We start from the raw sequence: 24,609 nt of genomic DNA on the forward strand, positions 1-24,609 counted from the left end.
CTCGGTACTTGTCTCCACTTGTCCAATACCATTCGCGACTCGGTTATAAACTTGCATTGTTTGACTTGACTTGTGTTTTGTTTAATACCCAGTCAAAGCTTCAATTGTTTCTCGAATTTGAACAAGTTCGGTCAACAAGAGATCGCTTCAATCCATACCTTGGTTCTCTTATTTGTAATGGTGCTTTTGATATCAAACCACAGTTGATTGCCGTCAATACCGAGGTTCACTCACGTCCCAACTACTCCAACACAAACACCCAGCCATGTCGCACAACGACACTGACATCGATTCAACGGCCAATTCAGCACCGGATCTTCAGATCTTGGGCGATGAAGTCACATTACAGCCCAGTGGCTTTGTTGAGCCGTCCAAGAAAATCCCCGAAGGCAAGGAGGAGGCTTTGATGGACAAGTTTGCCTCATTCCGTTCTGAGCCTCTCCAGTAATACTTCCTCCGCCGGCACACAGTACTCGCCATAGCGTATCTCTTGCGACACTAACTAACAGACTCATAGATTTCTCCGTGAAGTGTCTCTCTACGTGTCTGGTCAGGGATGGCGTGCCTACGACAATGTTATCGGTCAACCAGTCTTTTACTCCGGATTCTCAGAGAACATGAAGAACATGGTTCTCTCAGCCCCTCTTCTTCAGCAAAGGATCAGTCAGCTAGCCGAGCATCGCGTGGCTATTGAAGAACGTGATGGTCTGCTGCCGAAAGATAGTAAAGACTATGGCGCTAAGCGTTCTCAACGGCTCAACGAGATTGAGTCGGGACTTCAACAACTGGCCGACAAATGGACAGAAGATATGATTTGCAAGATGGAAAGCAAAGCTTTTATCCGGGGCGCTTATTACTTAGCTACTCAGCTCCTGACACGCGCTTACCATCAAGGCATCCATGTCTCCAGCGAAGAAGTCCTGCGGTTACGAAAGGTAGCTGAGGTGGCTGCCCAAAAGAAGCAGAGCATCATCTTTTTACCAAGCCATCGTTCGCACGTCGATTACGTCTCTCTGCAGCTCATTTGCTACCGTCTAGGCCTTACACTACCGGTCGTAGTCGCGGGAGACAATTTGAATATCCCTGTCTTGGGCGAATTTCTACAACACGCTGGAGCCATGTGGATCCGAAGGGCATTCGGTGACGATGTCTTGTACACTACATTGGTCCAGTCATACATCGATACACTTCTCCAAGAAGGCTACAATTTCGAGTGCTTCATCGAAGGAGGTCGCTCGCGCACAGGGAAGCTATTACCACCAAAATTCGGCATCCTCAGCTTCGTCCTTGATAGTATCTTATCAGGTCGGGTTCAAGACGCCATCATTTGCCCTGTCAGTACACAGTACGACAAGGTTATAGAGACAGAAGGTTATGTCACAGAACTGCTTGGCATGCCTAAGAAGAAGGAAAATCTGGCAGACTTCTTAAGCGGGGGGTCGTCCGTTCTATCCTTGCGTCTAGGTCGCGTTGATGTTAGGTTTCACGAACCGTGGAGTTTACGAGGATTTCTGGACGACCAGCTGTCAAAGCTTCCAAGCATTCCTCGCGGGCTTGACACCGATCACCAGCGCCCCGAAGTCCGAGCAGTACGCGAGAAGCTTTTGCGGACAATGGGGTATCAAGTGCTAAGCGACATTAATGATGTGTCTGTTGTGATGCCAACAGCTTTGATAGGCACCGTTCTTCTGACATTACGTGGTCGTGGAGTTGGTAAAGAAGAGTTGAAGCGTCGAGTTACATGGCTCACAGAACGTGTGCGTGCAAAAGGTGGGCGCGTGGCACATTTTGGAAACGCACCTCTAACCGAAATCATCGAGCGCGGCCTTGAAGTGCTTGGCAAAGATCTTATTGGTATGATCGATGGTCTTGCCGAGCCAACTTATTATGCCGTTGACCGCTTTCAACTATCCTTCTACCGCAACATGACGATTCATCTCTTCATTTATGAAGCACTTGTCAGTGCTGCGATGTACTCGCGAGTAAAGAGAGGCGGCGGCCCACAGATGCAAGACATGTCATTCGATGAGCTGAGGGAGCAGGTGTTCTTTCTCTCATCTTTGTTCCGTGGCGAGTTTATCTTCTCTAGCGAGGGTCTTGATACAAACCTGGACAGGACTTTGCGAGGTCTGGAAGCAGACAATGTCATCAGAGTTGATCGCGATGCTGAAGGCAACGTTACCATGGTTGGTCTTGCAGAGCAGGAAAGGAAAGCTGGTCGTGAAAACTACGATTTCTACTGCTTTTTGATCTGGCCTTTTGTCGAGGCAACTTGGCTGGCGGCTGTCTCTCTTATGGGGCTCACTCCTCCTTTGGGACAGAATGAGGATACGTGGATTGAGCAAAGCAAGACACACAACAGTGCCCAATTGGTAAGTTGATCTGCAACCCAAACAACTATCGGTCTTTGTCGCTGTTTTCAAATGCTTACAATGTTTACTACAGCTCGGCAAAACACTCTACCACCAGGGTGACCTCTCGTACTTTGAGGCTGTTAATAAGGAAACTTTGAAGAACTCGTATATGCGTTTCGAGCAAGACCAACTACTTCACGTTGTAAAATCCAAGGACTCCAAAATCCCTCCACGTGTCCAGCTTGACATCTCCTGGCGTACACCGCGTGATCCAAAGACAGGCGCTCTACTTGCTGAAGGCAAATTATGGGACTTTACCGAGAAGATTGCTAAGTCGCGGCGTGAAGGCAAGAATCGCCGCGATGGTGCCACAGTCAGTGGCCGCGTGCTTCGGCTTACGGACGAATTGGGTCGCAAGCTTTGGGAGGAAACTGTTGAAGGTGAAAGAAGCGGAAAAGGCAAAGTGCCCAGCACACTAAGTAACGAGGAAAAGGAGGCTTTCGGTAAGAGTGTACGAGAAGGAAAGAAGAAGAGAGAGGAGAGGGCACGGGCTCATCTCTGAAATTTGACGGCGCAGTTTTGTATAACATGTCTTGCACTAGCGAGTCGGTCTTCGTCAGTTTCAGCCTGCTTTTTGTCGAGATTGGTGCCAGAAGTCTTTTTTGGGCTATGCCAACATATTAATCATATCACAAGCATTTATATATATACGCATTAGTGGGTGATGGCATACTCATTATCTAGCTCAGCGTTGCCAAATTCAGCCCTTGAATTGCGCTCGCTGGTTAGGGTATTATTCTTCATTTTGACTCATATCTTGTGTCTATTCGCTCTTGGAATCTAGAGGCTTGAGGATGATGTTATCGATCAACCGCACGGGTGGCCCTCCGCTAAAGCCTAGATCCTCACCTTTCTTAGCCTCCTCGACAGGCAACATCTTAATTGCACCGCTCAAAACAGCTCCTCGCGAAGGATCAATCTTGTCAACTTCAACTAATGTGTCGGGGTCTGCAAGGGATATATAGTCAACCTCAAAGACCACACGCTCAGTGGAGAGCAGATTGGACTGTTCTGATGCAAACGCGTCAATAATTTTATGTGCTGCACCGAGAACATCCTCCCTGGTGTAGAAGCCGTCCTTCGTGTACGCAGCGGCAGCAGCATGCAGTGCGTTTGGAAGGACAATAGCGGCAGCTCTTCGTCTAGGGCCAAGGTAGACATTTCGCGAGCTAAGAGCAAGCCCATCTTTCTCACGTTCCGTAGGCTGGACAACAACCTGCAGGGGCAGGATGAAGTCCTTGACCATTCTGCGTATGACAACGGTTTGTTGAACATCCTTCTGACCAAAGTATACACGCTCAGGTTGAACAACGTTGAAGAGTTTCAAGCACACTGTGGCAACACCACGGAAGAAGGTTGGTCTGCTAGCACCCTCGAGGACTTCACCCACAGGCGTTATTGTGACAAAGCTTCCCTTGCTATCAATTTCCTGGCCCGGGAAGCCACTTGGGTATATCTCCGGCGTCGTCGGCGCGAACACGGCAGAAATGCGACCCAAGTTACCTCCATCATCAGCGAGCTCTCTATCCAGCGCTGCCAACTTCTTTGCGTCCTCCTCCCAAGTCACTGGATACGAGGATAGGTCCTCTTTGATCCCAAACTGCGCAGGATTTACGTATATGCTCACAACCACGTGGTGGTTCTCTTTGGCAGCGGCACGGATCAAGGCAAGATGGCCCTCGTGTAGAGCGCCCATGGTAGGCACGAGGCCAACGGAACGGTGCTCAACCACATGGGGGTTTCGCCAGCGGCGGACTGATTCGACGGAGCGGAGGACACGAATTGGCGACTTGGGAAGGGTCTCGAGGCGGGAAGAAGTTGAGCAAGCAGAAGCCATTGTGCGGACCGAAGTCGTGAAAGGCGAGCGATGTCGAATAAAGCGAAGAGGAAGCATTGTGGCGGTGTTTCTGAGTATTAAGAGTAATAGTAAAAAGAAGGAGAGAGTTTCTAAGCGAGATCAGATCATGCCATGCACGGCTGGTTGGTGCAGCAAACTCGTGATGATTTCTGCCGCGAAGCTTTGGGGACGGTTTGAGACGGATTTCTTGGTGGAGTTGGAGATGGAGATACAGGGGGTCCGTTTTTTCTTAGAGTTGAAGAAAGCATGTGAATGGCGGTTACCCTGTACCATTATTGTATCTGCATTGGTGCGTCTTGCCATAATTAAACAGTCATAAGTTGTCAAATAGCTCTATTAGACAAATAGCCTCAATCGTTATCCTCATTTGTATAATCATCTTCAAGCGAGTGTAGTATGTAGAGGTAGGTACTGCACATGAAATCAATGGAACTATGATTGAATCAAGCTGTGCAAGCCTAGCCATGAAAAAAGCTATTGACTTGAATACTAAGCAGGGAATTCAAAAAGAGCTGAGGGAAATGTATGTTCATATGAAAGCTTGAAATTATTTGAAAGGTATTATCTATTTCATCAACTCGTACATTTAGGAGATTGTATATAATCATATCATAATCCAGACGGCGTTCTATGTGCTGTTGAAGCGCCAGGCTTGCCCCGGTAATCGCTATCCATCACCACTTACAACGAACCCATCCAGTCATCATCAAACCATTATTATCCAAGTATTTATCGATAGAGGGAAAGAGAATAAAGAATGTTGACTTTTAAGCAGCACCACCAGTGATATTGGCAAGGTTGAGCTTCTTCCAGGGGGTGAGCAAGGTGATCAAGAAGGAGAAACCAACAAAAGCGATGGCCATGGCGAAGACAGTGTTCAAGCCGTGCATATAACCCTCGATGACGATAGGGAGTGTCTCTTTATCGAAAGTCTCACGGAGAGCGGTAGCGCCAGTAAGGATCAACTGGCCCTTGTCGATGTGAGGAGCGTTCTTTGTAATATCGAGGAGCATTTGGTTGACAAAAGCAGCCTGACCACCAGAGACGACATAGGCACCACCAAGACCTTGGAAGACTACGCATTGTTAGTGATAGGCCGAAAATTGCAGAAGAATGAGGAACACTTACAAAGAAGAATACCAGTGGCAGAAGCAAGATCCTTAGGGTCGACTGTGCCCTGGACAGCAATCATAGGAATCTGGAAGGCCAGACCCCAGCCGACACCAGCAACAATTTGATAACCAATCCATTTTCCAGTTGATGTGTCAATGTCAAGGAGGTACAGGAGACCAGCACCGATGGTAGCAATAGCCGCACCACCAATAAGCAGAGGCTGATACCGTCCAGTAGCAGTGACAAGGCCTCCACTGGCAATAGTGGAGAAGGTGACAGCAAGAATCAGGGGGAGGTTGCGAACACCACTGCTTGTGGGAGAAGCATTGTGAACAGACTGGAAGTAGATGGGAATGTAGTAGATGGCAAGGAAGAAGGAGCCAGCGAAGATGAAGGCGAAAGCGCTCATGACCCAAACAGTGCGGTTCTTGAGGATTCGGACAGGAATCATGGATCGCTCACCCTGAACGTAACAGGAGATGGCCCAGACGACAGAGATGGCGACCCAACCGACAAGAAGACCGATGACAACAGAAGAGTCCCAAGCATGAGCCTGACCACCATACTGAACAGCCAGAATGTAGGAGATGGTGAGGCCCATCACCAAGACGATACCAAGGGGATCCATCTGGAGGAACTTCTCAAGAAGTGGGGCCTGGACAGGAACGGCAGCACGAGGAGTCTTGAAGAAGAGAAAGATGATGGCAGCAGAGATACCTCCGATGGGGAGGTTGATGTAGAAACACCATCGCCAAGAGACATGATCGGTGAAAGCACCACCCAGGAGAGGACCGATGACTGACGCGATACCGTAGGCAGCGCCAATGATACCAGTAAAGGCAGGTCGCTTCTTGGGAGGAGCAGAGAAACCGATGATGGTGTAGGCTCCAGCACCAAGACCTGCTCCGCCAACACCAGCGATGGCACGGCCAGTGATGAGAGCCTCAGCGTTGGGAGCAGCGCCACAAATGACAGAGCCAAGCTCAAAGATGAAAATGGCAACGAGGAAGGATGTCTTGAGAGGGAAGTACTTGTAGATTTTACCCCCTTTTGGTGGTGTTAGTGATAAGCTCAGACGAGGGGTTGAGGGTATCACGACTTACAAGTTGACTGGAAGGCACCGACGGTCATGAAGAAGGCTGCACCGTACCAACCAACCTTGTCAAGTCCCTTGAACTCGTCAGTGATCTTGGGAATGGCTGTAGCCACGATAGTCTGGTGCGCATTTAGTGTTAGTACACTGGAAGATTAATGTTAAGGATGGGAATGGAGGCTAAACATACCAAGTCAAGGGAGAAGAGGAAGACAGCCATGACCAGGGCGAGGACGATGAAGAACATGTTGATACCGGTTGGGTAGTCATCATCTTCGGAATTGTCACTGTCATTGTTGCCCTTGACTGTACCAGTCTCGACATCCTCGTCAGTTTGTCTCTCCTCCTTCTTCTCTTGAACATCCTCTCCTCGTAGTGTCGAAGTTGTAGATTCGGGACGGTCTGTGGTCGCAGGGACCTCGAGTTTTGCTTTTTCGGCAGCCATGATAGCTGTCTTTGGAGTTCTGTTCTTGAACTGGCAATGTTCGAATTAAGCTTATACCGAGCCCTGAGAAAAGGGTGTAGTGTATCGGTGTATAAGTGCTCGAGAGCCTCTTTAGTGATTAGAAGTCTGGGACATTTTGAATACCAGCGAGCGGTGACTATCTTTATAATGCACACGAAACCGCAGCATAGGTACCTAACATAATGGATAATCGACCCATCTTACTGTCTGGTCTGACTCTATTGTCCCGGGAGTTAAGCTCTGTCGATACATAAAATCCGCCCACAGCACAACCACAACGATAGTACCCATACTGCTATGATAGGATTCAATTTGACTCTTGTCAGCATAACGGACAAAAGACAAGACCAACCAGTAAAGAAGAGGCGGAGTGGCGGACTCCACCTTAAGTCCGCCCACCCTTCTCTGCAGCTATCGAGTAAGCCAAAGCCACAAGTGCCTGCACTAGGAGCAGTTTCGTTGTTAATAACCGGCCTTAGTTGCGGACATTTATGAAACTATTATGCCTCTTTGGCTGGGAATTGCCGTTTTGTCAAGTACAATCTCTGAGTATTTACGCCGATATGCAGGTCTACGGCGTTGGTCGGGGTTTTAAACCAGTCATGATACAGCTTTGTCCGAGAATGCGGACAAAGGTTTTGACTCTAAACCAGCAAAACAATCTCAAAATGATGGAATTTTCTAAAACACGTGTCGTCATGGTTTAGTTTGACTAACATCCTTTGCATGTAAGTCAGAGATAAATAACCTCAGCAGTGGGGTCCTGCATAACGCTTGGCATAACACGTTGACCGACAACACCAGCTCAACGCTTATCACGACTTTGCAGTTGACTTGTAGATGTCAGATTATGACGGTCCATGACTCACCTGAGTGCCTGGGGAGGTACCGAGGCAAAAGGCAAGATATTTGAAATTAGCCAAATAAACGTAATTTCCAACATGATCAACTTGATACTAACTAGCAGCCGAGAACAAAGGGACTCACTCAGTGAGATCCGGGCTGACGTCCATCGGGACACCCGGAGTTAAGAACTAACTGGTTCAAAGAGGATATCAACAAACCGAGGGATACTCCTAGTCTGAGACACTTGGCTCTCTTTACTGGCCCAACTCGATCCATAATCTCATCTCACCCGGTCAGCATAACTGCCAGGGTTTTCTTCAACTAAAACCTATCAAAGGGTCCGAATAAGGTCAGAAAATAGAGTAGATGACGATATCCACTCAGGAATGGATTGACTGCAGATCATGGACAGGCCGGTACTGATATCGCGACAGCCAAGTCTTGAAACAGCCACTGTTCTTTTTCGGCTGCAGTCATGTAACGTTATTTGCGGTAAGATAAGGTCGAAAAACCTTTCTGCATTGCATTCTAAACGCCAGCGGACGAATGGCGGACAAAGTCGGCGGAGTTGGTAAGCGCATGGACAGTGGTGAGGGCGGCTCTGTTGGCGTTGCTGACATATTGACTCCTTTGATATTACCCAGGGAGGGATGTCTCCGATTACTTGTGTGTGTCCCTGCGGTACCAATAGCACGGGACTGGGAAGGCAAAATAAACCAGATCTCGCTTTCGGTGACATTGGATTCGATACGCACATGAGAGTTGCGTAAGTTAGTTGCTGGGGGGTGTCACATGCGGTGAATCTCAATTCTATTAGGCCGAGTAAGACTTTTATCCCCCGATAAGATGAGGTTCAATATCCGAGACGGGTCATATTCACCATACCTTTAGCCTGCCTCAGGCTTAAGATGTCAAGCGAAGATGATGAGCAAGTTCACAGGGAGTTGAAAGTTTCTCGGAAGGGTTACTGTAGCATTTATTCAATACTTTTTGCAGATCTATGCCACCTGAGTGCCCAAGAGACTTCTGTGAGATGTAGATGACAATAGTCAAACAGATCAGATCTCCAGGGACTCGTCCGCATGGTGCGTCAGACAAACCTGAGATAGACTCGGCCACCAAGAGGGTAGACCAGTAGGCTCAATGTTTCCACGATATATGGAGTTAAGGTTGTATGCCATTCAGGAGACGAATAGTATCGGCAAAAAGATCTAGTAGTAAGAATAGTATAGTAGGGGAGTCATCAAAGGTGATTACGAGAACTACTGTCCGATGCCCATGAGTCGCACCAAGTATCTCGGATTCACATGGGGGCCATTGTAGTCTTGTCCTATCGCTATGTACACTCACAATATACGCCGAAACCTGACTGTGTAAGGAGATGCATGTTCATGGCCAAGGCTGACAATTTTGATAAGCTTAATTTTCAGGTCGTACAATCATGTTGCGACAACAAAAATGGTTCATTTCTTTTTATTTGCGTATTATGTCCTAGTCTCCAATTATCTAGGCTCGCGGTGATTCATCCGCTGTAGCGCGTGCCTTCTATATACTGGCCATTTCGTATATTGCCCTGCATCCTTTTCTCTATTCCAATTCATTTCCTGATGTTCCTATTTACAGCCATTCTCCAGGAGTGGTCGGGGAAGTGAAACATTTGGGCTCCGCCTAATTGAGTTTCAGAAACTTCAGTGGCTTCTTCACCACTAACGGCTCGCCAGGGGCAAGAGGCTCAGTCTCCTAGACTTGAGCAACAACCTCCTCGGGGGTCTCCTTCATGCAAGCCTCCTTCTCTACCTCGGCGGGAGGAACAGTGATACCAAACTTATCATAGGGAAAGTTTTCCAGGCTGAGCATGTACTCGGCCCAGCCGTCATCAATCTCGCCGACTTGGTGGAGGTCGACCTCTCCAGCCTCGCCAGTGCGTCCAGCAAGGACCTCAGCCTCACGTCCATCGTACTCCTTCTTCAGCATGGGGTGAGGGCACCAGATCACACGCATACCCGCACGTCGACCAGCCTCGACACCGGGGACAGAATCTTCAAAGACGAGACACTCCTCAGGAGTGATGGGTCGCTCACCGGCGGGAAGACTGTCGTTGATTGTCTTCAGGGCAAGAAGAAAGATGTCGGGCAGAGGCTTGCCACGACCAGGAGTCAGACGAGCGTCGTCGCCGAGGACACGACGATGAGAAGGAAAGACGGCAAAAAGCTCCTCCAGGTGGTTGGTCTTGATGCGGAAGTTGCCAAGGTGTGAGCTAGTAGCAAGGGCAATGTGAACTCGGTGAGGTTCAGCGGTAGACTTCTCCTTAGTAGCACCATCCTTGACCTCCCAGTATCGGGTGCGGCCGAGGTGACCGAGCATGTCGACAATACCGGCGAGGGGCTTGGTCTGGGGAAAGAGCTCCTTCTGAAGGGCAGTGTTCTCGGCGATGTATTCCTCGGAAGTGATGGGGAGCTGAGCCCAGTCGTGGAAGATCTTGTTGGCCTGGGGGCCGGGGCGACCCTGAAGCTTGGCCTTGATGGACCAGGGGAGGGTTCCCTTGCCGTACTTCTCAAGGATGATGTTGACACACTTAGTGTAGATATCTTCGGTATCAAGGAGGAGACCGTCCATGTCGAAGAGGCAGGCCCGAACGGGCGGGAAGCTGTAATTAGAGATCGGTTAGCAAGCTGAGGTCTTAATGATTTTGTATATACAAATTGCGTGAACATACTCAGCACGGGGAGCCATTGTGGCGCGGATGATGACGATTAATGAGAAAGAAGCGGATGGGTATCGAGAGCTAGTGAGCGGTATAAAGAAGGAAGAAACAAGAAAACCGTGCCAAGTCGTGAGGTATAGGAAATATATGATTTAAAACAATAAAGCGAGGTTATCGCAGAGTAGGTTTTTTTTGACACTTGCTTGCAGCTGGCAGTCACTTGCTATCACTCGTTCCAGTAAGTGGGGGAGTCGATCACAGAGGCCCTCACTGAAATACTACCCCGCGGCGTGTCCTTTCTAGTGGAGACAACCTGGGATTTTAGATCAGGCGCGAAAATAAACAAGTAAAAACGCGACTATTAACTGCATAAGCTGACTAACTAATATTGTCTTTTACATCCTCATCGGCCAAGTCTTCCGGTGCCCTGAACACCCTGCCATCGCCTAAAACTTTAGTGGCTTTATGACGTGAGCAGGGCAGGTGTGTCGGAATTATTAGGCTCCTTAGCAGGCCTTGTGATATGGATCTCCATTTCAATTTCAATATCGGGTAACTTACCTCGTCTCCTTTCCGAGAACCTCTTTCATTTACAAACCCTCCATCATCTTAAGCCAACATCGAGATCCATTCTGTAAAGTTTCTTTCGCTTCGACTCTTGCAAAAGATAGCAACACATCGTTCATCTACTGTATCTGTTTCTTGATAGGCAAAATGAGCTCAAGCGAGCCCACCAAAGACGATGTGGTGAAGAAACCAGATGCCGACGAAAAGAAAGATGCCAACGACCCTGCTGATGGCGAAGAGCTCCGGTTCACACCAGAAGAAGAGGAAGTAGGTCCACTTCCTGCCTTGTCCCTCTCATTTCTCGACTCGCACCCCTCAATGTTTGAGTTATGTTCGTTCGAGTGTCAGGCTAATTCGCACAGGCTTTGGTGAAAGAGTCAGATACGTTAAAGCAAGAAGCAAACGCCTTATTCGCTTCCAAACAGTATCAATATGCCCTGAATAAATACGACGACGCAATCAACTCATGTCCCAAATATCTGCACTACCCTCGTGCGGTAATCTATAGCAATATCGCAGCCTGCCACATTCAGCTCGAGGATTGGAAGGAGGCCATAAAGTCCGCGTCAGATTCTCTCAAATCTTTGGAAAAGCTTGAACAGAATGACCCTCGCCTGCAACACGATGGGAAAAAGGATGGCGAAGAAAAAGCCAAGAAGGAGGCGGACGATGTGGAAGAAGAGATCATCAGCAGCGGTGCTTCGCGTGCCGCCCCAGCGCCCGAGTCAGTTGATGAAGAAGTCAAAAAGCTCGAGGCAAACATTCAGCGCATACGATGCAAAGCTCTTATGAGGCGGGCTCGTGGCCGAACTGAGGCTGGTGGCTGGCATAACCTTGCTGGTGCAGAAGAAGACTGCAAGGCTCTCGCTGCCAAACCGGAAAGTCTGGCTCCGGCTGATCTCCGAGTGGTCCAGAAGCAATTGAGAGAATTGCCTCCACGGGTAAAGGCTGCACAGGAGAAAGAGATGGGCGAGATGTGGGGTAAACTGAAGGACCTTGGAAACGGCATTCTAAAACCCTTTGGGCTGAGTACGAACAATTTCCAGATGGTCAAGGACGAGAACACTGGAGGCTACAGTATGAACTTCCAGCCTGGAGGAAAATCTCAATGAACGCAATGTCCTCCAGGGGAAGGCGAAAGTTTTCTCTACCCGTCTATCAAATCGAAAAACAAAACTCCAGTTCCTGCAACTTAGAGAAAAGCAATAGATCTCCAGCGCTGTCTATTTTGTCATACACCAACAATGAACGATCACCACCCCGAATCATAAGCATCTGAGTTCTATAATTACGATGTATCAAAGGAATTTGACCGACTGGGCGGCTCGTACCAGTTCTGATATGGATGGTTGGGTAATTTGAAGTCGGCAAAACTCAATGGGTTGACTGGTGTTTTCATCCCCACGGCGGACATTACTGGCGGCGTGGATAGCCTTGACGGCGTCAATGATGTCGAGGTTCTTCGAGTGGCCGATGCCCCTGGTTCATGGCTAGTCTCTGTTTTCGGACTCAAGGTGGGCAGCTTCATACATGGCCAACCCCATCCTTTCTTGAGCTCCATTTCTATAGCACCTAAACGCCAACCATTTTTGTTATTGATCCTTTCGAGAATCTCAAGGACCTCACTTTGCTCGTCAGGATTGGTGAGCGCAGCAGCCGCGATTGCCAAACATCGGATTGCAACTACAGTGACCCCTTTGTCTGTGGTGTGGGCAACGATACCGCAAACCTGGTACGCATGGTGAAGTTGCAATACACGCAACCTCTCTGAGGATCTAAAGGACTCGGTTGGGTGTGTTTGTAAGAGGATGCAGTGGGCAGTATGGAATAGGAGTTGCCCAATTGTTGCCTCTCGTTGGATCATCCTGAACACAAGTTATTCAAAGCTCAGACGCCAAGTTGTTGTTTAACCTACCATATACGAGGAAACACCGAGTTTCCAGTCGAGTCTACTGCTTTCACGTATCCGAACGGATGCATTGCCCTCGGGCAACGGGTGTTCCAACCGTCACAGAGCTTCTTAAGCTCATACCACTGTGACAAGCGGTTACCAACCCAGTTTTGTTCTACCTGTGGGCTCATGTTGTCAAACTGGCCTGCAGTTGCACGAAAGTTTGTTACCTTGGCAACAACATACAGTGCCCGGTGTACCCAGGTCTGTTCGTCTCCATCTTCGTTATGTTGATGGTTGTCGGAGTCTGGAAAGTCTATGCCCCATTCGTCGGGACTCCATGTTGTCTGCCAATTTGCTGCGAGGCAGTTCAAAACCTCTATCCCAATATTCAACCAGAAGCAGGCCGACCCGATGCCGTTGCTCCTTGCGTCCCATCCACACTCCCGAACCAATGCTCGAGACCCAGCTATGTGGCTCATTCGATGGGCAGGTTTCTCGGACATGATCTCGTATACGTTCAGTACGATCGCCGTTGTTGCACACTCGGCAGTATTCCGGTCAGGGTTTTGCAAACTCCTTAACAGCTGTGTCGTTGCAGTGTTGTAATAGAATAAGGCCTTGTCGTGGTTTTCCCGGGACATCAAAGAAGCATGTTTAACACCACACGCAAGGAGGGCGTTGAAGAGCATTGTTGACCTGAGGGCATGATGCGGGATACTTCTGGCGAAGTACTTGTCTCTATTAAACGAATCCATCCAAATCGCAACATCATCCACAAATACTTGCATATAATGAACTTCCTCAGCGGAGGTGAGGATATCACGGCCCACCAGCTCGATGTTTCGGACAGCCGGAAGATGAATATTCTCATCTTCATGGGCTTGTTCATGCAGAGGTCTCTCATTGCGAGGCGATGTTCCAAGATCCGGCAACGCCATATTGGTTATATCCTCGACTGCCGCTTGCTGTGATAAAGGACGATTCCGCATCGCTATCAGCTGTTCCGGGAACGTCTCTGTCCTTGGGGTTACGACTGAACGTGTCGACGAAGGTGGCGTCGCAATATTAGACACATCACTCATAATTCCCTGGCCAGCATCGTTATGTTCAAGTTTAATCGCATCATCCGGCAGGGGTCTCGAGTTGTCTAAAGCTCTGGGTGTGGTGTTATCCCGTGTGTAACTGAAATACTGTTGCGAGCTAGGTTGGAACTGGTCAGTGGAAGGACCTGCCTCCGTCGGATGATTCTCTGCCCCTAGAGGTATTTCTTCCTTCGAATCATGTCTATCTTGGAGTCCTGGGGAATATGGTGCGTAGCGACCAAGCCCGCCTCGGTATTCGGAAGCAATATCTCGTGATTCGTCTTGGAACTCGACTGGAAGTTCGATTAGTACAACGTCTTCAATTGAGACGGAGGAACACATACCTGCCCAATCCTCTGGATGTGGTATAGCAGCAGGGCTGTGGAGATTAATCTCAAGGAAGTTGAGACGCACGCCTCTTTTGCATTCACGACCTCGTTTCCGGCAATTCATACAATCGGGCACAGCTTCATCGCACTTGAGATGCCTCTCACGACATGTCAGGCACCCTGTTCGTACTCTCCTCCCTTTAACTTGAGTGGGGTTTGGCGAGGACATGGAACTTTGCAGAGTCATCCCTCTGGAAGACTCCATGGACATGCTCGCCGTAGCTTGGCCAAGGCTCGGGGGTTCGGAGATCGGTGCCGTTGCCATGTGTGGATGCCGATGGGATGCAAAGTCAAAGAAGTCGAAATGAAGGTTGCCTTCCATCGCATATTGTCCTGGTGAATAGTCCTGCCACTCCGTAGGGAACGGCATCGTCTGCTTTTGTTTGGAGTCTTCATCTTGCATCGCCGCCTCGAAGCTGCCACCAAGCCTGGCGATGTCATTGGGGCCTTTTGGAGCCGACACTATCGTCTACCTGGCTCTTCCGGAAGCCACGGTAGTGATATATGGGATGAACTTTGTTATTTACTGTCGTTGACACGCTGACTCTGGGGGTATGGTGTTGCAAAATAGGGCCAGGTACTTAATCGTCACATTTGAGGCTGGACAACTGGATACCCGCAATTCTTAACAACGTTCCAAATGTTCTAGAAAATTCAATCGGGTCTTGGAATGATTTCATAACTTGGGGTGCAGGCCACGGCTTCTGGACCGGTTTCCCTACCCCGGGCTCGGTATAAAAGACCGTCGCAGGTTCGGGATTGTCGTCGCAGGCTCCACAGTCGGGCTAGAGACGAGGAGCAGGAGGGCGGGGTGTGGTAACGAGCGACTGAAGATAAGAGAATGAACCGGATGGAGCTTGACGAATATAAATTCAAGACGGCATCGATTACGGGCAGTGTCAAGCTTCTGAGCTTTAGTAACAGCTCAACATGCCCGCCAGATCCCGGGGGGTGCTGCACCATGATTATATGGCGAAACACCACGTAGCTAAACCAAGGCACGCAAGCCAGTGAACACGGACTTGTACTCCGGCTGTTGTGCGAGTACCGTCAGCCTCTTTCTTCGGCTATGATTCGGACAGCAAGCTGGTATATACTGAGACCATTACACCGGATGGCGCCTGTGTTCAATTTCAGTTCTGTCCTGTCTTATCCTCAAGATCAGAGCAGTCATGATGCCGGACAGATGGTTCGGCCCGGCAAGATGGCTCAGCTGTGCATTGGATCCTTCCATACAAGGAAGGTTATTTGCCATAGTAAGCAGCACATCTTCAGGATAGCTTTGAAACTGGCCTCTGGAGGATGTAATATCTGCCGCATAAGCTATGGATGCTGGGTTATAAGCGTACATTACAGATGTGGCGCACAGGGTCAATGAAACTCGGCATGCATCCCATCCCATCCTAGTTGGCCTTGCTTGCCCTGCATTGCCGGAGGCCGGAGTAAACGAGCCCTCGTATTAGGATCGATAATGGCCTTCCATCCATCCGCAATCTTCGCTTATTGAATCGCCTGTCAATATTGCTCGTGCGCCGCGATGTCTTTTCCTGCGGCAAGTGCTCAGCCCATCAGACGATGTGCGATGCAGCCAAGCTACACGAATCAGTAGCACAGGTACGCCCGAATTATACAGCCAGGTTTTCTGATGTGTTCGGTTGTAAGTGATAGGTAAGACAAAAGCCCGAAATAACTCGGGCTTGACAACCAATAGGGTGATCAAAGTTGTCTTTCAGCTGCTCTCGAAATTGAATGCTGTCCTTGTGTCTGTTACAAAATGATTGTTAGATGCGACATTTAAGGACCTTGATTATTATTCAAGATGTATCGATATTTGTCTGCTGGTATTCAGGGCTTGCATGCAGGTATTTCCATGACAGGGAGGTACCTAGGTAGTGCTCTACTTATAGCGGCTCCATCGGTCCGTCTGGGCGATGAAAGTGTTTGCCGTGAGTGTATGCACAAATAATGCTTCGAAGCTGCCAAGAAAAGAAACAAGTACTTTTTATGCTTCAGAATCTAAGTCCTAAATTTAGAAGAGAAAGCTTTTAATGGAATGTGAAAATGGACTATGAACGGTTCATCGGGTGAATGTTCCACAGCAGTCTCTAACTAAATATCAACCCCAGGCTTTTTGGTGGTAACCTTCAAATCCCTAACCATGACAACGAATTCCCACCAACGAAATGGACTCTTCAACTCCGACGCCCAAATCCATACTACGCGGGCACAAGTCCCAGATCCACTGCGCAGCATTCGCTAGATCGAATGAGCGCCTCATCACAGGCGATGCAGACGGTTTCGTAGTGCTATGGGACCTCACGATAATGCGCCCACGAGCCGTATGGCGCGCGCATGACAAGGCTCTGTTAGGCGTTCGTGGCTGGGGCGACGACAAGATAATCACGTAATATTTCTCTCCAATTTGTCGATAAATGATAGAGACTGTGTTCTAACTTAAAATCCCAGGCATGGACGTGATATGAAGCTCATTGTATGGAAGCTTGGCCAGGCAGACGAGGAACATCTCAGCACAGCTCTTCCTGTAGAAGATGTACCAACACCCAGAGCCCAGCCATGGGTACTTCACTTACTCGAAGTGAACACCTTGAACTTCTGTGCTTTTGCTATCTGTTCAAGCGTGCCTGGGCCTGTCGATACAGCGTCAGAAATTTTGATCGCCGTGCCAAATACTCTCAACTCAGACGCCGTATGCACAACCCCATCTCAATTTAGAAACCAAGACTGACAACTGACAGATCGACATCTACCATTTACCATCACAGCATCGAATACATACCATCAAAGCTGGAGATAAGACAGGCATGGCCATGTGCCTTGCTCTTCTACATCACGAGAACATCCTCACGCTTGTTGCTGCTTTTGAGAACGGGTATGCGACCGTGCAACGACTTGAGGCTGATGGTCAATGGGTTACAACCTACAATTCGCAAGCCCATTCACAGCCTGTGCTATCTCTGAGCGTTTGTGATGACTTCTTTATCACATCTAGTGCCGACTCCATCGTCGCTAAACATCCTATACCCACCGATTTGTTCTTCCCACTCCAAGACCCTGAACCACCTCAAAGCACAGAACGTGTTGTCGAAATAATAGATGATGAACCCAAGACAGCCTCAATCCTATCAGAGAGCCTCAAAGAATCATCATCTCAACCCAATACGGGTAATCCCAAGAAGGGCATTGCATGGAAAGACACTATCAAAATCATCAACACCAAGCACTCTGGGCAACAAAGTCTGGATATTCGATCAGACGGACGTATTTTCGCTACTGCAGGTTGGGATTCTAAAGTGCGCGTCTACTCCATAAAGACCATGAAAGAGCTTGCTGTGTTGAAATGGCACCAAGTTGGATGTTATGCTGTCGCATTTGCCGATGTGAAGATATCGGACAAGGCGAAAGAAGAGAGCACATCCACTACACAACAAGAGGATGAGAGCAAATCCACAAAAAGTCTCACCACACGAACAACCTCTTTAGTCAGAGCAGGACTGAGTGTCAAGGAGCAACGCATAGCAATTGCAAGGCAAACACATTGGATCGCTGCAGGGGCCAAGGATGGAAAGATTAGCTTATGGGATATTTATTGAGCTATGGACAACGCATTCATGCAGCAGCATTTATGTCGCTAAAGATGCCCTTAAGCTGTTACTTTCTGTGCGAAGCAAGACATTGGTTAACTGCCAAGCTCGGGCTTGAAAAAAGTGTGGTTTTAACTGATTGATAGACATCAGCCTCTCGGATAGAAAGGCCAAGCCTTGTTATGCAATTCATTTAAGTTAGAGTGAATCAAAGAATAAAGGGGTAAAATATAATAAAAACAGAAACGCCATAAGTCAATGTCCCTGCCAATCAGTTCTGTGTTCCTAATAATAGCATAGCTACAGTCTATCAGCATTCTGTAGCTCAAATCATAGTAATGTAAACCCACGTTCATAGTCCCATCATTCTCTGGCCTCGCGCCGCATTTGACTATGACCTGCTGTCAGCGAGACCAGCGTACAAGTACAATAGGTTCTGCTGACGGCCGCCTACCTTCATCAAGCGCGTGGCCGAGTTGTTTCCCTTGGACAACTCGTACCATATCCGTAGTATCCAGGCCGCAACGAGGGCATCGCGCAGTTCAACGCTCATCTCGGCTGTAATTACCAAGCTCATGCTGGTTCTCTCGTCCTCAACTTCTCGCGCTATCAACTCCCCCTGCGCATCTCTCCACTCGTATCCTACGTCTTTACTTCGTGAAGAGGAAGCTTCGAACAACATGTCCCGAGGCTCTAGTTTGCGCTCTGTGCCCTTTACCGCGCGGTCGAATCGGAATCCTTTCTTCTGACGCAAAATGTTACCAGAGCGGAAGTATGAGACTCCAAAGGAGCACAGGGCTCGACGTGTAGCGACTTCTGCATGGTAGGGAAACGTAGGGAACTCGGCGGCGGTTGGATGCTTGAGATCGAAGAGGTGGCGGTTTTTTAGAGCGACTTGAGGAAGACCGGCCGAGGTCTTGATGACCGAGTCAACGCGCTCGACTTTCACGCTGCGGTCATGATCGTGGAGGTAGCCTATAGAGTGAGAGAACTCGTATAGAGGTGGTGCTTGGGGGTCGGTTGAATAGACGAAGCGCCCGGATATGTAAAGTGTTGCAGGACCGAGGACGGATTTAGTAGTGGGGTTTACAGCGGCTGTAGCGGGAGTGGGAGCGCTGATCAGCGTATCGTACGAAGGCAGATCCAGGTCCGAATAGTCGGGTGGTGGAAGGTCTGTCATTGTGGAATATGATGATAATTGATATTTGGGTATAAGATACTTGTAATTGCAATGAACAATGAGGAAGGACGGCAAGAAAATGCAAGTGTCGCGTGCTGGTCATTCACTATATCTTGTTGGAACCTCTTGAACTGCTATGACGTGTATCACGACCAGAGCTTATTACCGAGCGGATACACTCGCAGCCACAGCCTCACTAGACCAGATGGTATTTGTGAGCTGACACTGCTTCGCCTCATTATAAGGCTTGATAACTGCGTATTCTCAATTTTGATTCATCCTTCATGGTATTCTCGAATTGCTAGTATACGACACCAATACGCCAGAACGCCTATCCGATAATCACTTCTTGCTATCATCACCACCATTTCCCTGACAACTTGCTGCTTACTCACAGACGGGAACCCAAGTTGACGTGGATGGACTTGGTGTTGCTGTATGCTTCAAGACCAGCTTCGCCAAGCTCACGACCAATGCCGCTCTGCTTCACACCACCGAAGGGGATGTAAGGCTCAGAGTCCTGTGTAGAGTTGATCCAAACCATACCAGCCTCAATCTCAGCAGCAACACGGTGGGCACGCTCAACGTCCTTTGTAAAGACAGCAGCGCCGAGACCGTAGGTCGTGTCGTTGGCGAGCTTGAGAGCCTCTGCTTCATCACTAAACTTGGTGATGACTACCACAGGGCCAAAGATTTCCTCACGGAAGACACGCATCTGGTGGTGGACGTCGCCAAAGACAGTGGGCTGGATGAAGAAGCCCTTCTTGGAAGAATCCACAGGCTGTCCACCAGCGAGAAGAGTGGCACCCTCAGACTTTCCAATCTGGATATACTCGAGGATGCGGTCATATTGTTGCTTTGAGACCTGAGGACCCTGATATGTCTCTGAGTCCCATTGGTGACCGACCTTGCTGACTGTCTTGGTCGTCTCGATGAAGCGCTGGACAAATTCGTCGTATACCTTGTCCTGGACCAACAGACGAGACGTAGCTGTACAGATCTGGCCCTGGTTAGACATGATACCCATATGCGACCACTTGACGGCTTCGTCGAGGTCACTATCAGAAAAGACCAGAAGAGGTGATTTACCACCCGTCTCGAGGGTGATGTTCTTGAGGGTCTTGGAAGCCATCTCCATAATCCTAGCACCGGTAGCAGTTGAGCCAGTAAAAGCAACCTTGTCAACAAGAGGGTGCTCGACAAGAGCAGGTCCAGCCTCGCTACCGTAGCCATTGAGAGCGTTAAAGACACCAGGGGGGAATCCAACTGCCTTGATAGCCTCGCCGAGAAGCAGGATACTGAGGGGTGTTTGCTCAGCAGCTTTCATAACAATGGTGTTACCGCATGCTAGCGCAGGGCCAATTTTCCAGGCGGCCATGGCAAGAGGGTAGTTCCAAGGGATGATTTGGGCGACAACACCAAGGGGTTGGCGGAGAGTATAGGCAAGCTTGTTGGGGTTGGCGGTAATTGTCTGGCCGGTGATCTTGTCGGCCCAGCCGGCGTAGTAGCGGATGGTGTTGATAACCTCGACAACGTCGCCGCCCTCGGCATCAGTGTAAACCTTGCCTGTGAAAGGTCAGTACAAATTGAACAACTTGTAGCTCCTCCTACATACCATTGTCCCAAGCCTCTGAAGTGGCAAAGATCTTGGTGCGCTCCTCAATGTAGTTGGCGAGCTTGTTCATCAAAACACCTCGCTGAGGAGGAGGCAGCTTCTTCCATGAGGGGTTGTGAAATGCATCGTAGGCTGCCTTGACGGCCTTGTCGACATCATCAGCATTGGCTGCGTGGACTGTAGCAATTTCCTTCTCGGTACTGTTAAGCATATTCTTGTTAGCGCGCGCCCTATAGGCTGAGTGAAACTTTACTTACGCAGGGTCGATAGATGTAATCTTTTGAGTTGACGATCCAGGAACGAATTCGTTGTTGATAAAGAGGCCCGTTGGCTGTCTGTACTTGACGCCGTTAGGGGCCTCGAGGTTAACGTACAAGTCTGACATTGTGCTGTAGTGTTTCTGCGGTGTCGTGGCTGATCGAGCGAGAGGAGAAATTGGCAGTCGACCTTGGGAGCGTGTTAAAGGTCGAAGAGGTACTGAATGGACTGAACGACAAAGACGAACAGATGTGAACCTCGAAGCAACAGCAGCGCCTATCTTCTTATAGCTGCTGAAAGACATGGCTGAAGAGGGGTAGCTCAACACCTCCAACTTGAGTTTAGCTAGGTACTAAGGTATGTATCTATACTGTATGTGTGTACAATATCGCCGCCCCCGCATTCAATTGTGTCAAGAAACGATGCAAGATCCCTTCAGAGAGCAATTGATTAGCACTCTTTCTTTGCCGTTCGTTATCAGAGTCGAAAACATGCAATGCTTTGCCTCTTTTCGGTAAAGGTCGCTGCGCCAGCGGGGACCGGCAAATGCTTGTCGATGCTCTCGTCCAGTTGCTGCAGTCTAACGTCATGAGATCGCCTGTACCTTACCATTCGAGTTTAGCATGAAAACCGAATCTGGTAAAATCTGACGGAGAGCTCCATGTCTCTATCATGGATCATGACAGCTCTTATCGATAACACGTGCCGAGGTTGAGGTGTTGCTGATTGAATTTGACTGTGGCCAAAGACAAGATGTAAGGGACAATTGATAGATCGAAAGACGCGTTTCTTTTATTGATGTATACTTCCATTCAATGGTCAATTGCCTCGATGTAAACCTTTTTCGAAACATGACCAGCAGGAGGTGAAATGTCTAACCCATTACCATCCCCATGGTAGATCCCAAACGAGATACCCCGACTTGCACATTATGATCATGCAAAACAGATCGTTTATCATCTTGAATAACTAGAGATTCTTGCTGTTGGCCTCCAGTAGGGCACAGATATAACGCAGTGATTAGACAAAAAGACATAATTGTTCTGAGAGCAACGGTTTCGGAGTGTAGTATTCTACTCAGATGATTGCGATGGTCGAATGTCATGCACGACAGACGTGGGGAAAGGTGGCTGCTGGATTACTACCAGGTTCATCAAAAATCCCAGATAAAATGATCACCTATTGCATCTTCGAGGTTGGTATGTGTTATGTGGGGAGAAGTAATATGTACCATCCCATCTACAAGACTTCTCTGCACGAGTCACATGGAGTGGAGACCATTCGTTGAGTTTTATAGGTTTTTTGTGATTGAAACGTTATATAATATATCTGCCATCCATTCCATCTTTTCCTACTCTTGCCTCAACAACCCTGCCAGCACTTCTAGCCTCCTTGTATGATGGCTTTTGCAAAATATCAAGATGAATGTGAGATGTCCAACGCTTAGTTGTGCGAGTAGCGGCTGAGCACAAGAGATTGCTCGTAGTTGGCTTCCTCGATGGCAGCCAGGCGGGTTCCGCGATCAAACTGGCTGTGGCGATTCACAATTTGTCGTCCAATATGAACGCCTGGCCAGACCCTTCGTGATCTCTTTCTTGTCCGGCACCGCCAATGCTATATCGGTAGATACTACAATAGACTCATCCCTGTCGCCTTCTAGGAGTAGCCCAGTACAAACAACAGGTGCCCATGGGTTGCCCTCAGGGGCACGAGGAGCGAGGATGCTCGCGTTGCTCGCCGAATGGCCGCCGGTCCGCTCTCCCATAGTCAAGCCTCGGTGACGACCAGCGAATCCCGCTATTGTATATTAGTTAATGATGGTGAGCATTGTATACTTGTTACTAACCTTAGGGCAATAGCGATGCAATGGCCACATCAATAACTGATGTGGTTTCTGAGCCTCCCAAACTGTGGACCGAGGCAAGCCCTCCCCCCAATAGCTGTTGAAGTTAGTCGAGGACGGTGAGTAATGTATACTTATTACTAACCTTGGACCGGTAGTGGGCGGCCCGTGTAATGGGCATGTGAATCACTGATGACCCGGGCGGTTTTTGAACATGTCAAGCTCTCCCCCAGCAGGATCATCCGAGTGGATGGTCCAAAATGGCTGTTGATGTTAGTCAAGGACGGCGAGTAACGTCTATTTGTTACTAACCTTGGCCGGTGGGGAGCGTGCCCTTCGCCGGTTCAGTATCATAACTACTACCAATGTAGAGACCAAGCAGGTGGGTTGCATAAAAACCGGTACTGATTCAGTGGTTGATATAAATGTTAGATCACTCTTAGTGTCTATATGGCCTAATAGATCATCAGTATCTTCGTCTGTTGTCTTTCAGTCCCTATTTTTATTCGACTCACCTGCCGGGCAAGATGCCATAGGAACTCTACATTAGAAGTTGAAATACTGAGCCGACGGAAGGCCTCGTGACATCGTGACAGGATAACCTGAAGCTAGCTCTGAGCGCATCAAGATCTCTCGTCTAAGAAGATGGGTAGTAGCAGCCCCATAAGGCATAAGAGTGAGGTGGGAGACAGACGCCTGTGTGGGAGAGAGGATGGAGGGAGAAAAGAAGAGAAGTTGGAGTTTTGTGGTTAAAAAGCTCGTAGTTGAACCTTGGACCTGGCTGGGCCTGGTTGGGCGGTCCGCCTCACTGCGTGTTTGTGCAGGTAATTTTGGCTGGGGGGCAACCGGCAGCTGTAATTCAGGCTTAGGGCGCCGGCCCTTTTCATTGCGCTGCCAACGGAAAGGGTATCAACAATAAACAGTCGAGTGACGGTTTCTAGGTAGGTACTGGGGCATTACGTATTGTGTATCAAAGAACCACGTGCATGAAGTGACAGGGAGGTGGTGGAAGCGGGTGGAAGCATTGTCTGGGCCTGACCACGCCAGCAGCACTGGCCATGATTATCATTCATTCTAGGCATGTATTTGTGTTGAATAGAATTATAGATATCCTTTTGTCATGCCGTGTCAGCGACAATGGTCAAATCGCTTTTGTTTCCATTTCTATTGCGGAGTTCCGGGTGTGAGGTCTCGTTGGCGATCAAGCCATATTCATTGTAGATACTATCAACACTCTTGCACATATCTACTTGTGCACTTTTAATATACATGTCACATATATGTTTGATGGTATTTGATGATTTATGTGCTGTTATTGCGTCGCGTTGTGCCCCGAATTGGCGTTGGGTAGAAATCCATTCATTCTGTCCCGCCCCTGAGTCTACCCAATACCTGACACCTGGTATGCCCGCAGGACGTACAGGGTCTTTTATTGAAGCCATCAACACAGTTAGAAATTCTTTCCATCAGTCCCAATTGTAAATTGAATATATTTTGTACCGCTCCCACCCCACTGATGCAAAGCTACGCTCAGGGGTAAATTGACGTTTCTATGCAAGTTCATAACAAGACTTTTTCTTATTATAAGGTGTACCGAACCTAACGATTACATTCAAAATCAAAAAATTAAAAGCGAATACTGCTATAATTCCCGCCCCAGGTCTTGATCTTGGTGGCTTCTCGTA

General features: G+C 48.7%; 10 protein-coding genes across 10 annotated transcripts, besides 1 other annotated feature; 3 read left to right on the forward strand and 7 right to left on the reverse strand.

Moving 5' to 3' along the window:
* Positions 1-265: 265 nt before the first annotated feature.
* Positions 266-2,916, forward strand: FPSE_10390 (uncharacterized protein; the record flags this gene model as incomplete). The annotated part of the gene is made up of 3 exons (XM_009263507.1): positions 266-444; positions 518-2,372; positions 2,446-2,916. The coding sequence occupies 3 exons, from the start codon at positions 266-268 to the stop codon at positions 2,914-2,916; spliced, it is 2,505 nt and encodes an 834-aa protein (XP_009261782.1).
* Positions 2,917-3,177: 261 nt separating this feature from the next.
* On the reverse strand, positions 3,178-4,308 carry FPSE_10391 (uncharacterized protein; the record flags this gene model as incomplete). The annotated part of the gene is made up of 1 exon (XM_009263508.1): positions 3,178-4,308. One exon carries the CDS (start codon positions 4,306-4,308, stop codon positions 3,178-3,180), a length of 1,131 nt encoding a protein of 376 aa, XP_009261783.1.
* A 731-nt stretch (positions 4,309-5,039) lies between these two features.
* On the reverse strand, positions 5,040-6,923 carry FPSE_10392 (uncharacterized protein; the record flags this gene model as incomplete). The annotated part of the gene is made up of 4 exons (XM_009263509.1): positions 5,040-5,347; positions 5,401-6,432; positions 6,489-6,600; positions 6,669-6,923. The coding sequence occupies 4 exons, from the start codon at positions 6,921-6,923 to the stop codon at positions 5,040-5,042; spliced, it is 1,707 nt and encodes a 568-aa protein (XP_009261784.1).
* Positions 6,924-9,530: 2,607 nt separating this feature from the next.
* FPSE_10393 (uncharacterized protein) lies at positions 9,531-10,523 on the reverse strand (the record flags this gene model as incomplete). Its single annotated transcript, XM_009263510.1, has 2 exons — positions 9,531-10,437; positions 10,507-10,523. 2 exons carry the CDS (start codon positions 10,521-10,523, stop codon positions 9,531-9,533), a joined length of 924 nt encoding a protein of 307 aa, XP_009261785.1.
* Positions 10,524-11,208: 685 nt separating this feature from the next.
* Positions 11,209-12,173, forward strand: FPSE_10394 (uncharacterized protein; the record flags this gene model as incomplete). The annotated part of the gene is made up of 2 exons (XM_009263511.1): positions 11,209-11,328; positions 11,424-12,173. 2 exons carry the CDS (start codon positions 11,209-11,211, stop codon positions 12,171-12,173), a joined length of 870 nt encoding a protein of 289 aa, XP_009261786.1.
* Positions 12,174-12,349: 176 nt separating this feature from the next.
* On the reverse strand, positions 12,350-14,829 carry FPSE_10395 (uncharacterized protein; the record flags this gene model as incomplete). The annotated part of the gene is made up of 3 exons (XM_009263512.1): positions 12,350-12,926; positions 12,977-14,330; positions 14,382-14,829. 3 exons carry the CDS (start codon positions 14,827-14,829, stop codon positions 12,350-12,352), a joined length of 2,379 nt encoding a protein of 792 aa, XP_009261787.1.
* Positions 14,830-16,609: 1,780 nt separating this feature from the next.
* On the forward strand, positions 16,610-18,037 carry FPSE_10396 (uncharacterized protein; the record flags this gene model as incomplete). Its single annotated transcript, XM_009263513.1, has 3 exons — positions 16,610-16,830; positions 16,893-17,133; positions 17,183-18,037. 3 exons carry the CDS (start codon positions 16,610-16,612, stop codon positions 18,035-18,037), a joined length of 1,317 nt encoding a protein of 438 aa, XP_009261788.1.
* A 262-nt stretch (positions 18,038-18,299) lies between these two features.
* Positions 18,300-19,208, reverse strand: FPSE_10397 (uncharacterized protein; the record flags this gene model as incomplete). The annotated part of the gene is made up of 2 exons (XM_009263514.1): positions 18,300-18,305; positions 18,483-19,208. 2 exons carry the CDS (start codon positions 19,206-19,208, stop codon positions 18,300-18,302), a joined length of 732 nt encoding a protein of 243 aa, XP_009261789.1.
* A 391-nt stretch (positions 19,209-19,599) lies between these two features.
* On the reverse strand, positions 19,600-21,385 carry FPSE_10398 (uncharacterized protein; the record flags this gene model as incomplete). The annotated part of the gene is made up of 3 exons (XM_009263515.1): positions 19,600-20,774; positions 20,824-21,023; positions 21,081-21,385. 3 exons carry the CDS (start codon positions 21,383-21,385, stop codon positions 19,600-19,602), a joined length of 1,680 nt encoding a protein of 559 aa, XP_009261790.1.
* A 1,218-nt stretch (positions 21,386-22,603) lies between these two features.
* Positions 22,604-23,458, reverse strand: FPSE_10399 (uncharacterized protein; the record flags this gene model as incomplete). Its single annotated transcript, XM_009263516.1, has 4 exons — positions 22,604-22,878; positions 23,070-23,188; positions 23,237-23,258; positions 23,440-23,458. The coding sequence occupies 4 exons, from the start codon at positions 23,456-23,458 to the stop codon at positions 22,604-22,606; spliced, it is 435 nt and encodes a 144-aa protein (XP_009261791.1).
* Positions 23,459-23,659: 201 nt separating this feature from the next.
* Positions 23,660-23,709: a repeat region.
* Positions 23,710-24,609: the final 900 nt, after the last annotated feature.

This window comes from Fusarium pseudograminearum, chromosome 2 (genome assembly GCF_000303195.2).
Source record: "Fusarium pseudograminearum CS3096 chromosome 2, whole genome shotgun sequence".
Lineage (NCBI taxonomy): Eukaryota > Fungi > Ascomycota > Sordariomycetes > Hypocreales > Nectriaceae > Fusarium > Fusarium pseudograminearum.